The 15,617-nt window shown below is 42.7% G+C and overlaps 1 protein-coding gene across 2 annotated transcripts in view; it reads right to left on the reverse strand.

Annotated features, from left to right (window-relative positions):
* The window catches only part of CDH13 (cadherin 13), a gene marked incomplete at its 3' end in the record, with an annotated part of 437,223 nt that overhangs the window by 81,634 nt on the left and 339,972 nt on the right, over positions 1-15,617 (reverse strand). For both annotated transcript variants that reach the window (XM_084215472.1, XM_084215471.1), the window contains exon 8: positions 934-1,074. In XM_084215472.1, the coding sequence (XP_084071598.1) occupies positions 934-1,074 (141 nt within the window). The remainder of the gene's footprint in view (positions 1-933; positions 1,075-15,617) is intronic.

Here is a 15,617-nt window from a genome sequence, read left to right on the forward strand (position 1 = left end):
AAAAGAAATAATTCTTCAAATCACATCACAGCAATTTGTTTCAATATAATCCATTGGCAATCACTAATATTAGGCCCGGAAGCAAATTTTAAAAAGGTAAAAATATACTTCAGGTTAAATAAAAAAAACTCTACAGCAATAGGATTCCTTTTCCTACTCCACAATTATCATAAAATCAGGTTTACTTCTCATCTTTGGGGAATTTTTCCTTAAAAGTTTGCAGAGCCCCAGGAAACTTTAATAGCAAAATCCAACCTGGCTGTAATTAGGTAAATTTTTTAAAACTCTCTCATTCTCTCCAGATACCAAAATAAATCAGACTCACAGTAAGTGTAGGGGATGGAAGAGAACAGTGTGAGCAGGGCAGGAAGTCTGGCGGATTCAAGGCAGGGAATTCCCTCACCTTGGTTTTGGGGTTTAGCAGAACTTCCAGCTGAATTCAATTTACAGGGAAAAAAACCTTTCCTTGCAAATTCCACCTGTAGGCTACATTTGAAGCTTTTAGGACTTTAATTCCAGAACCCCAAACTGTGGCTGGCTCACAGGGGAAGTGCTGCAGACAGGAAGAAAATGCTGTTTTCCCCCACGGTCCCGACCATCCAAAGCCTTAAGCTAGTTTTGCTATTTCCCCCCACGGGAGAAAGGAGAAAGGCACCACCAGCAAATTGATTTTACAGGTTTGCACCCTGCTAGCCAATCTCTAAATGACATCATGTTTTTTTCCCTTGTGGTTGCACTGTGGTTTGGAGCTGGTGCACACACATTCTTTAACGTGAAAAAAAAAGGAAAAGAGCAGCTCCAGGAAAGTCTGTCAGACCGAGCTAAAAACATTCTGTACGTGTCTTCTTTCCTTCCAGAACATCTTTATATTTAGAAATGAGCTGATTAGGATTGCTTGCACCGTTTTGGAGGGAACAGATGGGCAGTTCTTACCTCCTTCTTGGTGAATTCTGGTGCGTGGTCATTTTTGTCGTCGATGAGAATGGTGGCAGTGGCTGTGCCTGTCAGCCCCACATCCATCCCACCCATGTCCTTGGCTTCTATCACCAGCTCATACTTTGGGCTTTCCATGGTCTGAAAAAAAAAAAAAAAATAGAAAAGGAAGGGTTAAGAAAAAAAACCCCACAGAGATAACAAGATAACATACTATTTTTAATTAATATTCAAATAATAAATTCTAAAAATCACAAAATTTTATTTAGCCTAATAAAACATAGCAGAGAAACAGGTCTGTTATCACAGTTTTACTGAAACACAAGCACAGCTTTCTATGAGATCAGCTGCTACCCTGGAAACCTCATTTGCAATCCAGCATGAAGGTGAATATTGGTAAACAGTACATAATTTATCCTGTTATTTAGGAAGATTAGGAAAGAGGTAAGAAATTAAAATATACTTGCTCTTTAAGAGTAAGCTCTACCTTCAGTGCACCAATATTTAGCAGCTTGCTTCATCAGTGTTATGATGGGTACATAATTAAATACTAATGTCACAATCTACATATAAATTTCCTTTATTAAATCCCATTCATTCTGGGTATTAGCATTTAGACTGGTAATCTAAGTTTGCTCCACTGCAAGAAACAAAAAAGCAGTTCACAAAACAGGCAGAGACTTCCATTACTGCCCAAAGCCAATGTGCAGAGGGATATAAATGATTTATATTGCTGATATCTGATTGCCACGGGTACTTATGCCATGGGTACTAATCTGGCTGCCCACCTCTGCAGAACCAGACCACAGCAAAATCCCACTCAATTCCCTCTCATCAAGCACAGCCTTAATCTGGGAAAAAACCCCATTTGTGGTCAGTTCTGGCATGAGAATGTGGCAGCCTTTGGAATTCCCATCTCTGCCAGCAGGGATGAACGCTGGAGCAGGGCTCAGCAGGAGCTGTGTCACAGCTGAGGTTCTGGTGCTCTCAGCATCAGAACCTGCTCCCCTGGCACTCCCAGGGAATTCTGGCATGGATCTCAGTGGCACTTCACTAAAATGAGTTTGGTGGGGCTGCCTGGAGTGGAAGCACCTGCCCAAAGCCCACCTGAGCACGGAGGCCACAGATGGGCAAGGGCTGCAGCCACTCTGGAGCCACACAGTGAGAGCCTCACATTGCCCAGGAATGTTTATCCAGACCCTCCTGGACAACAAACCTGCACCCCATGGGGAAAGCTGTGACAAAGCTGCTGCTTTGGGACCTCTTGGCACTGAGTCTGCAAGGGCCCGGGGCTCCCAGCCTCGCATCCCTCACACCTGTCCTTTATCCAGCACTTTCCAGGGAATTGGACACAGCCCAGCAAAGCTGCCTCAGCCTCTTGGGTCACCCAGGCTGCTCTGCAGCCAAGGGATTTGGAAGCTTTTCCCAAATTGTGAATTTTGCATTGTTTGTTGTCCTAGGCACATCCCACCATCCCTTTTTTATTTTTGGAGAATGTGTCAGAAGGACATCCCAGCTCCTCAGCAGGAAGATTTGGAAGCATTTTTAGGCCAACAGAGAAGCAACCACCTTGGCTGCTCATCAGATCAGCTATTATGGAACAAGAAATTTACATGTTAAATCAACAAGTCAAACCAGAAGATAAATTTTGTTCTAAAAACATATGAAAACATATGTTCTAAAAACATGGACTGCTAGGAAATCAGATGCCACTGCCACACAGGGGATCCTAAGAAATGTATTTCCTGTAGTCTTACAACATTATTCCATGAAATTCATCTCAGAAGGTGGCAAACCAAGACCAGGAGTTTGATTTATAACATTGTAAAAACAAATCCAAAGAAGTATTACTGACATGTCTGCAACACAAACTCATGCCATGGAGGGGAACTAAATTTATAGTTTTCATATATTTGTTTCCTAAAGTGCCTTAAAACCTGAATGAGACTTTTCTCCCCTCTCCTAGCTGTGACTTTTTCATTATTTTGATTAGAAAGTCGTTATTTTTGTATGGAAAACTTGCAAAGCCATTTATCACTCCATGTTTATAAGCCTCTTTGCTCAGAAAGCCCATTTTTACTCACAAATTGGCCTTTTTTCCTTTGAAAACCATCCCATTTTCTATTGAAAGCAAGCCCATTTATGCTAGAAATTGCATCTACTGCAGCAGAAATGTCTGTGACAGGAGTCCAATGTTTAAGCTCACGCAAAATGTGAAAAACATTGAATTTTGAGTAGTATTTCATATAATTATGAATACTTCACACTTCCCTGCTATGCAGCACTTCCTACAACTCGTTCTGACACCAAATATTTGCCTTGTTAGAGGAAGCAGCTGCTAACAGATGCAAACCCTGAGCAGAGGCTTGTTCCCATCAGAGGCTCTCTTTGTAAAGGACCTTGCAGAATCCTCCTGCCTCCAGCCCAGCAGAGCAGGCAGCAGCAGGGATTGTTTGGAGTAGTTGGATTTACCAAACCCTGGATTTCTGCGGGCAGAGCAGGGATCCCTGTGTTCCCAACAGCCCCGTTCTGCAGGGATACTGCTGCAGGGCTGCTCTGGGAGATCTCATGGCACCTCCTCAGCACTTCCCTCCTCTCAGGGCTCAGACCTTTGGCCCCAGTGTGTTCTCCCTCCTTTTCCTCCTATCTTGTGAGAAAAAAGTGCTGCTGGAAGGAGGCAGCGGGGGAGAACATCCTTCCTTCCCCATCTCCATCCCTGCCCAGCTGCAGGGATGCAGCACACAAAATTTGATCATTTTGGGACCCCACAGAGACTCAGACATGTCCCACCAAGTCACTGCTTGTCATTAAACCCAGGCCTGCTCCTAAGTGACCTCAGCACAGCCTTGCAAAAGCAATCCAGTGAGATATCAGGAACAGAAATAAGGCCCAGCTCCCACCAAGTGGGATCTCCAGAGGAGAATGAATTATTGTAATAAATGAACATCAGGTCGCTGCTGGTGTGGTTTGTTATTTATCAGCTGTGACATTGTGGAGTGTGGCACTGTTGAGAGGGTTTGCATAATTACAGCAGGAGAACCATTCCTTTCCCCATACATTTTCCCTGCAGTCATTCAGCCATGGCAGGGGTGACACTGCCAGCTTGTGGAGGCGAGCTGTGTCCTGAGCTGTGTCCTGAGCTGTGTCCTGAGCTGTGCCCTGAGTGCTCTCCTTCAAGGGTGCCCTCCCTGCCATCCCAACCAGGGCTGACATTCCCATCAGATCCCACTGCCCTGCTGCCCTGGCTCATCACCAAGAGCAGGGAGAGCCCAGCAAAGGCACTTTCTCAGAGTTCAGCTTCCTGACAAAGGCAGCAGGAGCTGAGCACAGAGCAGGGAAATGAACAGGCACTCACAGGTGGAATGATCAAGGGAGAGCTGCTGGGTGATGCTGAATGAAAGCAGGTGATGATGGGTTTCTGCTGGGTTTTAATCTCTCAATATTAGAGATGCAATAAAAAGGGAGTGAAGAGAAGCAAGCCCTGGCTGTGAGTATTTCACAGCAGCAGGAGGAACAGTCCAAGCCTTGGTCTGGGCTGTAGGGCATCCAAATTCATCTGGAACTGGCAGCACCACCAGCGCAGTAGGACTCACAATGTAAGGTGGGAACCAGTGGAAACACTTGGGGGGTTCAGGGAAGGTTTGGGGCCCTTGAGGTTTGATTCCCTGCAGTTAGGACTGCAAGCACTTTCCCCAGGAAGCCCCCAGTCCAATGTTCCTCCAGTGCCCCCCTGCAAACCCTTGGATTGCATATTTTGGGCAGGGCATGCTCTGTACCCAGCACCAAGCCTTCCTTTAGTGCTTCAGTCCTCCTTAAAAAAAATAAAATATTGGGGTCAATAGAAATCCCCAATTTCCCAGAAAGTTGCTGAAATCAAAACAAAGTCTGTTTGTGAAGCAAACAACACACAGAACTGCTTGCAAGTGCTTTAAGGATCCTTTCAATACTCATTATCAGAAGAGAGTTTTCTGACTATTCCATGGGTATTTCTGTAATGATGCAACAGTGCCTCAACTCTTCTATTTATAATTCTGTTTATAAACGATGTATTCATGCATAATTCTGTATCAGGAGTGTGCTGCAATATCATATTTGGTACTAATGACTTTATAATATAATGCTAACCAGAAAGAAAAAATCTTTGGATTGAAATAATTTCAGTTGGTGCTAAATAAATGCTTGTGTTCATTTAAGATGATAATTGCATATAATACATACTGAATATGTCCTATTAAGACATAATCAATGTTCTTGTTGAGTAACAATATCAACATTGAATCTAACATTATCCCAGAGTATGCTTGTCAGGATTTTGACAAATGTAAAATTAAAAAAAAATGAAGCAAAGTGACTATTAGCAGCTCTAACAGACATAATGCTTTGATAATTATAATATCAGCATTTATTTTAAATGCCAGTTGCTGCTGCTTAAAAAGGGCGATATACACAGAGGCTTTGCATTTAGAGCTTGAATTACAGTTTGATGAATAGAAAAACCCAAACTCTTTTGTAACATAAATCCTCTTTAGCTCACCAATTTCCAATTTTTTCATATCATAAAGGAAAGTCTACAGTTTAATCACAGTAATAATGTACTTCTGTTACGAACAAAATCAATATCTATTTACTACCTGTGGGAGATGGGGAGTCCATGGGTATATCTGGAAGCAAAAGGAAGACTAAATTTTCTCCTTCAGCAGTAACCATTAAAAAAGGAAAGAAATTGCTCCAAAGTATTGGAACCAAATTGGTTTCCTGGCCAGAGTTATTTGGTATTCATCATGATGAAATCTGTGACTGTTTATTATATAGGATCAAGACTTTAATTCCTCATAACTTACACATTTATTTTAAATTACACATAAATTTACACATTTAATTCTTTATAATGCTGGCCTAAGCATAGGGCTTGGATGAGTTTGTTACATTTTACATGAAAATACAGGAATTTTATGGGCCTACTTTCAACAGTCTGTGTAAAATGATAAGTTTTGACTGATGTACGAATTAGAATTTGGATACTGAATTAATATTTGTAGAAGGCTGCATGCATGTGCATCTTGGCTGTTATATATATTGATATAAATATTAATATAAATATTGACACCACTTAAGGGAGTTTCCTTACATGGATGATGATATTCATAAGAATTTCTCCTCAGGTAGAGATCACCAACCTCTAGGACAAGCTTAGGCTGAACCTCAGGTTTAGTCTGAGATATTTCCCCTTAAATCATTCCTGTTAGTTTATCTACTTCTAAAAGAAAGGCCAGGGAAGAGACCAGATAGTCAGTATTCTAAATAAAAATAAAAGACACAATGCCACTGAAGTTGGTGCCTCTACACTGGTTTTTCCCAGGCAAAGATATTTCCCTTCAGAACAGGGGGATGCTGATCTGCAGCAGCTACTCACTAGATGCTCATGGTTTGGGAAGAAGGTCATTTTCTATGTCAGCTGTTCTAGAAGTACAAAGTACTGTAATAATTTTTAATAGCTTTGGAGAATAAGAATCACAATGTTCCAAGGAAAATACTTGCTGTCAAATGTACTGAAATCACCCTTTTCTTTTTAAAACACGAGCTATGTTTCAGTTTTCCTCTTGGACCAATGTGTGTAATTTCTCTCTTTTTTTTTTTTTCTTTTTTCAGACAAAAAATGCAGTTGTTCCTCATAATTAAACAGTGCTGCAGAAATCTTTCACTCCAGTGTGAAAGCATCAATTATTATGTAACTTCTTGAGCTGATTTTAGACCACTTAATCACCCTTATTATTCCCCACTCGGAGGTGCCAGAAATTCAAAGACAGCGCTCCTCACCCAAACCCTCTGTCAGCAGCAGCAGAAGGGGCTGGAGTGAGACTCTGCTCCCCAGGAATGGGCTTGGTTAGAGAAAACACAATTCCATGATGGTTTGTGAGCAATTACAGAGCCTGCTGTGTGCAAACATTCCCTGTCTGGGTGGTGTCACTGACTGTGCCCCCCCAGGGGCTTTAAAGAACAGACACAGCCATCCTTGCTGGGGCAGAGCTCCTCTGGGCTCAGAGATCAGGACATTCCAGAGCTCAGCACAATTCAGAGCTCACCATTCAGGCAATCCCAGAGCTCAGAGTTCAGCACAATCCAGAACTCAGAATTACTAGCAATTCCAGAGCTCACCATCCATGGCAATACTAGAGTTCAGGATTCAGGACAATCCAGAGCTCAGAATTCATGGCAATTCCAGATCTCAGAATCCATGGCAATTCCAGAGCTCACAATTCATAACAATCCAGAATTCATGGAAATTCCAGAAATCAGAATTCATAATAATTTCAGAGCTCACAGGACAATCCAGAGCTTGGAATGCATGAAAGCTCCAGAGCTCAGAGTTCAGGACAATGCAGAGCTCAGAACCCATGGCAGTTCCAGAGCTCATAATTAGGACAATTCCAGAGCTCAGAGTCAGGACTATCCAGAGCTCACAATTCATGGAAATTCCAGAGTCCAGACTTCATGTCGGTTCCAGAGCACAATTCCTGGTAATTCCAGAGCTCAAAGTTAATGGAAATTTCAGAGCCCAGACTTCATATCAGTTCCAAGTTCAGAATCCATGACAATTCCAGAGCTCAGCATTCATGTCAACCCACCTTGCTGGAGCTCCCCTGCCCTCCCTGCAGCCACAGGAATCTTTTGGGAGAGGAACCATGGAAACCATGGCACAGCTTCCCATTTGCTCCATCAGAATCTCCTCTTTCACAGAGCCTGCACCCAGGAGAGCCTCCCACCCTCCCTGTCCATGCAGCACCGACTGTTCTGTGCTTCAGATGGCAGCTGGCACTGCTCCTACTCCTTACAGACTCTGACCCTACCACTGTTTATACTCCAATTTCTGGTACTGGATAGAAAACACTGTATGTCATCCCCATTCATGAACTGTACGCCAAAAAAGCCCCAAGGATGGATTAGGTTACATCATTTCCCTGGTGCTTAACATTTTTGAAAGCTTCATACTGAGCAATGCAACAATGCTAGAAATTTAAAAAGATTTCCAGGGGTTTCTCCATTAAAATCAGAATATATGGTTGGAGGCATTAAGAGTCTGACTGACAAGTGTAGGAGGCACCATTCTCTCCTGCCCTGATTAATACGCTTCTAAAAAAATATTACAACTACTACACAATCTGCAAAGTCATGCCTAATTATATTTACAAAGGAAACAATTGGGACAGAGCATATGAAAAGAGCTGTGTCTGAGAATAAATAAATCAATGTCTGCAGCAGGACACCTGGCTGGATGGGGGAAGGTAAGAAGCAGTTCAACTTTTTCAACAGGACTTTCAATCTGGTTGTCTTCACCAGCAAAATCTCAAGTGAGCTGTCAGGAGCCCTCAAGATAAGAATTCCCTTCTGTATTACAAATATTTATTTCAACAAAGCTTTTTTTTTTTCCCCCAAATCACTGTGTTGCTGTAGCAATTGTTCATTCTGAAAAATTAATATATTTCCATAAAAACTAGTTTCCTGCAATACCCAATCAGCTCTATTTGCAGTGTTAATTATATATTTCATTTTAACAGTGGCAATTTGCAATTCAAATAATCCACAGGCCAAAAGGTATTTGCTGAAAAAAATGGTCAAATAATTTTCAGCTATTAACATATTAGAGTTGTACAATCTGTTTGCAGACAATTTGTGAGGAGAAAGGAGGGCAAAGTTGTTCTAATAAATTATTAGTTGCAAATTATTGAATCATTCCTAGTCCCTGCCATAGGTAGGAATGAGTCTATTTAAGTCCAAAAACATGAAAGGAGAGACAAGTTTCTCCCACACAGTAACCTCACATGGCTTTTAGGAGAGACAGCTTTTCAGATCTCTCTATATAAAAGTCCCAGTGCCAAGAGAATTCCCTGAGTACGTGGAGGGTGTAAAGGTCAGATAAAATGGATCAGGACAGAGATGAGCAGCAGAGTTCTGCTGCAACTCAGAGAGGAGAAATCAGGAGCAGCCTCAAAAGCATTCAAGCCTGAAAAGATTCTCAGGCTAGAATAAATCAGCACAGCTCCACTGACTTCAAATGGACTTCCTAGGTTTATTTGCACTTTTATTAAGCTTTAACTTGCCCAGTTTGTGAATGAAAACCTGACAGGTTCCTATTCAAACCAAACCAGAACTCAATGTTAGAGGCTGCTTCCAAAATATCATGGCACCAAAACCATGAGAACCACAGGTCCCAGAACACACACTCTGGAAAAAAAATCCCCAAATTCCCCAAAAACAGGAGGATGAAGGTAACTCTTCCTGCCTTGTTGCAGGTATAATCACAGAAAAATTAGGGAAATTTGTATTTTTAATTTTCCTAATAAAGAATTGCTGTTTCTACTCCCATATCTTTGCCTGAGAGTGCCTTAATTTCAAAATGATGATAATTTGGAGGGAGGGGGTTTATATTTTCCATTTCAGGGGAGGCTCCTGCCTTCCTTAGCAGACACCTGTCCTTTCCAACCTAGACACACTCACCAGACCAGGATGAACCATCTGGAAGGATCTTTTGCAGAGGCCTCTCAAGGAGGTTCTCCATCCTCTACCCCAACCAGCCCCTCTCCACCCACAACAGCTCAGCATCATTCCCTGAGGATGTGGACAAGGCTGTTTGATTGCTAAAACAAACAATCCTGTGACAGGATCTTTGCACAGCAGCTGAAGATAAAAGTTTTCCACGAGTTTCAATTTATAATCATCTAACCCAGTATTTTCTGCCTAGGCAATAAAGGATAATAAGTTTTGTCATACCTGCCTAATGCCAAATTTTTAGATGATGTGTTATCAAATGAATCAAAATGTGGCCCACTGGGTTAACATCAGAAACCACATTCTCTCACAAATTAGGCCCACTTAGATTGTATTTCCCTCCCTAAACATTCCAATTCCCCCAACAGAAAGCAATGAGATAAAGGTCAGGATGGAAATTGTGTTTCTGCTGTGTAATCTGCTTTGCAAATTTGTATCAGTGGTCAAAATGCCCAGAAAACTCAATTACTGACTTGTTAGGACAACCACACATCAGCAGGCCCCAGCAGACAGAGGTTATTTCTAAAATTAGAACCCTAATGCAAAAAGCACAGTCCATGATTCCAGATGTACAGCCTCTGCTTGATGTTTATATTGTTAAATATTAATGGAAGCACTGTCTATTATTTCAGGCAAATTATCAGGAACGTAATAGTTTAGTTAAATAGGTGCATTGTCAGTTGGAGCTGGAGGGGAAAAAAAGCCTCTGTGTCTGTTTGAATACCACATTTCAATGTGGTGTTCCAATCAAAATAGTCATCAAATGTTACTTTTAATCACTATTATCATTTTTCCTTGAACTTTCATTTTTTATGCAAATCTTATTTTGGAGTTTAGTGTTCTATTGCCAGCAATAATTCCAGGTGGCTTTTGAAAGAGAGGACCCTGCTGAGAGTGTAATGAATCAGTAAATGATACCAGCTTTGCTCGTGGACAAAAACAATTCTGGTGGCTGCATTTACACTCTCATTGGGTTGTACCTGCAGAATATAAATTGGCCTAATTCTAAATCATCCAAGGGAAAATGATGCAAAATGGATTTCAATTACACTATTTCTGTTTTACCAAAAAGCTTATCACACTATGGGGTGAAAAATCAACCCCTCCATAGGATTTATGTTCTGATGAAAGATATAACAATGGAATTTTACATTTAAAATTTCTCCAGTCAATTTCATTCTTTTTCCTTCTTACTCCTACGTATCTTCTTATCATTTCCTTTCACGATAAAAGAAAAATTAAATGCTTTTTTTGCAAGTCTTGCATTTTCTGCTTCAGTTAAAAAGTTCTCTTTTTGCTAGACTTCTACAAACCTACTCTTATTTTCTAAGAGCATCTGCCAACCAAACATCTTTCCACCATCACCCTTAAGTCAGGCTTTGTCTTCTTGCAACCAAACCAACATTTGTAGGTTATTCTCACTTTCAGACTGAGCCTGTCACTGCCTCATGCAGATTTTGCACTGCAGTACAGCTGCTTTTGTGAAACTATAGTTTACAGGACAGAAAATATAGGACAGGTTGCTCAAATAAAAAGAAATAATACTGCAGCATAAACTCTGCTTCCCTGCTGCGCTCACGCTACTCAACGTCAGAAATTTCTGGAGGCCTGGTGCTCTATAAAGTAGTTTTATATACAACTTTCCTTTAGGAGAACTCCCAAGGCACACTGGAAAGAAAAACAAATGCTTGGTGATGTGCAGAATTTAGGAAGAAATAAAGATAGGAGTTAATGACTGAGAGAAATCCACTGGGTTCGTATTAAAGGAGGACAAACTGCAATTAAGTGAAAAACATGTAGCACCATGAGCCAGAGGGAGGTGAATGCAGGAGGTGGGGTACAGGAGGACGTGGGGGTGAGCAGAGGTCAGGGAACTACAATGGAGAGAGCTCAGAAAGAGTTGTGCAAACTCCAAAATTTCCAGGCAGTTCTTGAAGACTAAAAGCAGCAAAGCCAACAAAGGGGAGAACGGTATGGGAGGCACTGGTAGCAGGAGGAGAAGGCAGGAAAGAATACCTGAGCCCTTTGAAGGACTGGGCAGAGACATCCCAATGTTATTGAAACAGCTTTTCAAAGGCAGAAGAGCTGGGCTGTGGATATGAGCAGCACTTCCACAGCCAGCCCAGCCCTGTGCCTCAGGGCAGCTCTCAGAACCTCAGCCCTGCCGCGTCCCCCTTGCTCTGAAGGGATGTAACTCTGAAGGGGAAGGGTTTGGATTTCGCTGCTTGTCCAGGCTGTGCTCCCTGGGGACGTGGAATGTTCTGAAACTGCACAGTTTGGGTGCCTCAGCTCTGCCAAACCCACGTCCAGCTGCTCTGGGGAGAGAGCTGGGCAGTCACAGAATCACAAGGTTGGAAGAGACCTTCAAGACCATCGAGTCCAACCCAGATCCAACCCCTCAGCTAAACCCTGGCCCCCAGTGCCACATCCAGGCTTTGTCAATCACACCCAGGGATGGGGACTGCCCCACCTCCCCAGGCAGAACATTCCAGAACTATATCACTCTTTTTGTAAAAAACCTTTTCCTGCTATCCACCCTATATTTCCCTTGGTGCAGCTGGAGGCTGTGTGCTCTGGTTGTGTCAGTGCTGCTGCAGACAGAGCCCAGCCCAGCTGAGCACAGGCACCTTTCAGGGAGCTGTACAGTGATAAGGTCACCTCTGAATCTCCTTTTCTCCAGGCTGAGCACTCCCAGCTCCCTCAGGGCCCCTCTCAGGGTTTGTGTTCCCAGCCCCTCTCCAGCCTCGCTGTCCCCCCTGGATGTGCTCAGTGTCCCAAGGTCCTTCCCAAGCTGGGACAGCACTCCAGGTGTGACCCCAGCAGTGCTGAGCACAGGCGCAGAGTGACCTCCCTGCTCCTGTGGCCACTCCATTCCTGACCCAGGCCAGGAGCCACTGGCATCCTTGGCCACCAGGGCACTCTGCTGGCTCCTCTTCAGCTGGCTGTGCACCAGTGTCCCCAGGTCCCTTTCTGCCTGGGCACTGTCCAGCCACAGTGTTCCCAGCCTGCAGGAGGTTGTGGTGGCCAAAATGCAGGACTTGGCTCTTGGGCTTATTGAACTTCATCTTGGTAGACTCTGCCCATCTAACTCAGTCCCTGAGAGCCTGGAGGGATCCACAGACCCCTGAACTCCCAGTGTGGCTCACACAGAGCTGCAGCACAGACAGGTTCTGCCCACACTCAGAATGGTTTGGTAAGGCAGCTCGGCCACAAGCAGGGCAAGAGCTTTGAAAAGCATGGAAGAACCTGGGTCACAATGCAGCCCCTCCCAGACACACTTAGACAAATGTGATTTTGTATTGCTGACAGCTCCTAAAGATCTGCAATTAAACCAAATAAATGACTGAGGCACCTTTTCAGTTCTTTGCAGGTTGGCATTTCCTGTGTCTGGAATGTGCACTGTGAAACCTGAAATTTGTGTTTCAGGGCACCCTCCAACATCTGTTGGTCCAACAGGACATTTGGTACTAACCTCGAGCAGCTCAAGATCTAATTCCTGACATTTCTGCAGGCCACAGAGTGTGTGACATTCTGGAATGCCCTGCAACCTTTACTGAGCCCAAAAAACTTTTATTAACATAATTAATTTATATACACAAATCTCTTGCTGAAACCAGCACTGAGCTGCAGGATCAGGTTCATGGGCTGGAACCGCTCCAAAACATTTCTGCAAAATGGGAATCAGAGCAGACCCAGCAACTGTAGATCTAATGGGATTTAAATATAATTAATATTGAATACTAAAAATTATGGTGTGTAATCATAATGACAATTCAAGCTTAACAAGTGCAGCACAGTAATGAATGAATTAAAAGCAATACACTTTCTCACTCTCAACAGAAGTGTTTGAAACTATGTTTTAATACAAATCCACTGTTTGAACTGAGATTAACAAATATTAGTCTCATTATAAATGTTAATATTATTTGCATAAACTTTATTGAGAGTGAAAGAAAAGGAAGGAAGAAAGAAATTTCAATTTCACAAGAAAACCGGAAAATTGAATTTTCTTAAAAGCCTATCTTAAAAGTCACTTTAAGTTAAACAGATTTCCAGAGGCAGGAAATGCTGAGTTAACACTCCAACAAATTGGAAGGGAGACTACAAGTGAAGCAATTAGCTTAATAAATAAATGGAGAAGATGCTTCTAAAATTACTGCCTTTGTCAAATGTTCAGCATCTTAAGCCTGGTAAGATGCTTTTTATCGAAGCAGGAATGCAATTGCTGGTGAAATGTGAAATAAAATTGATATTATTAGCTAGACAATGTTTTAGAGCAGGACTGTGGTACACAACTGAAAGTAAAACAGAATAAAAATAACTTATCCCTAGCTTTCTTCTCTGGGATTCAAAGGCCGGCCACAGATAATCAAGGAAGAATTCAGTTATCTCCCAGTGTTCTCCCTCTCCCCAAGCTTTGCCTTCTCCTTATCTACCCTTGTTTCAAAACCATTATTTGCCTAAAAGTGTGGGTTTTTTTCTTGTGAAGGAGAACCTACAAGAGCATGTCAAAATATGATGACTTTGGACTCCACAGATTTCCCCAGACCTGAGGTTTTCACTTGGTTCTAGGCCAGGGTAGGTAAAATGGATTTATAATCTCCATGGAATTTATCAGACACTTTTTTTCCCCCCAAGTGATTCCAGTTCCAGGTGGTGAAGAACAGCATCAAGCAGCACCCATTTGAGAGGTCATTCAGATCATTCATCATCTTGAGTATTGCACTGCACCCTCCTGCACAGAGATAACCAACACCTCCTTATTTGGGCCATTCTGGAAATTTCCCCTTACAACACACTTAGGAGAGGAGCACTTTAAAGGAAAATGTCACAGCACCAGGGAAGGAAAATATGCAGCTTTTAAAATGCCTCCAAACAGTGGCAAATTACAAAGCATTTTTTGATGATTCCTGGCATATTGAAGGATTATGTTGAATTTAATCAATATTTTTGAGACATGGTTCCACAGAACCCAAGCCTTTTAACCAGAATTTCACACAACTGAGACATTCCTCCATCAATATTGAGACCAGACATTTGATCCCTCTGTTGGGCAGAATATAACATCCCCAAAACCAGCCCTACATTAAAAAAGCATCACATCCTGCCCTTAAAGTTTGTTTACACATACTCTGTTTACCAAAGTTCAACGTGCTTGTTCCTGACAGCATCAGAACCTCCCCCTGCAGGGATCAAGGGGAATATTATGGGATCTGTGACTGGCATGGAACCTCTGGAATGTTTTCCAGCAATCCCAAAACCAACTGACAGCATCAGAACCTCTCCTGTGGTTCCAGCTCCAATCTGTGGAGTCCAAACCCATCATATTTTGAGATGCTCTTTGGGTCCTCCTTCACAAGAAAAAAGGAGGGAACAAAGGAAATATTATGGGAATCTGTGACTGGCATGGAATGTTTTCCAGCAATCCCCAACACAACTGGTTAATAATAAAGGCATCTCTGAATTCCTCTGTGCTCCAAAGGACCTGTTGGAATGTGCAGTGGGGACTGGGCCAGGAGGGCTCCAGCTCCACTGGGAAGGATAAATGCAGCAGGTGCCCACTTTGTACAGGCTGTTGGTACCCAGTGACTTGGGAATTCACATCCTGCCCTTCCAGTCACTCCTTTCCCCACACAGACAAGGACCAGGAAATGCAATTTGATGATGGAATGAGATCTCTTGGTTACAGGTGGAAAAGGGAGAAAAGGCACCCAGAAATCCACACTTACAGAGGAGGGTACTGCAACAACTCCCATGGCAACATTCTTGTCAATGAACATGTTCAGGAAATAACAGTTTTGGTTAATTAACTTTAAAAAAACCAAATCTTTCACCCTCACAAGAGCCTTTTTTGGCAGAACCTCTTTCCCCCAGCCTTGCACAACAGCGAGGATCCCACTACCAAAGTTCACACTGTTTAAACCTGACAGTGTCACCCTTGCTGAGCCAGCCATCAGTTTGGTGTGCAGCAGGACACCCAGAAGTAATGAAATGTGTCCTTACATGCAGATCCTGATGTCTTCCACAAACACCCATTAGCTGGATGAGCAACACCCCACGGGCAGGTTAATTGATGCAGAGATAAATGGCACGGCTCCAGGTCGTGCTGCAAATCACTGCATCTACAAATTGAGAGT

This window comes from Fringilla coelebs, assembly GCF_963513975.1.
Source record: "Fringilla coelebs genome assembly, chromosome: 14".
NCBI lineage: Eukaryota > Metazoa > Chordata > Aves > Passeriformes > Fringillidae > Fringilla > Fringilla coelebs.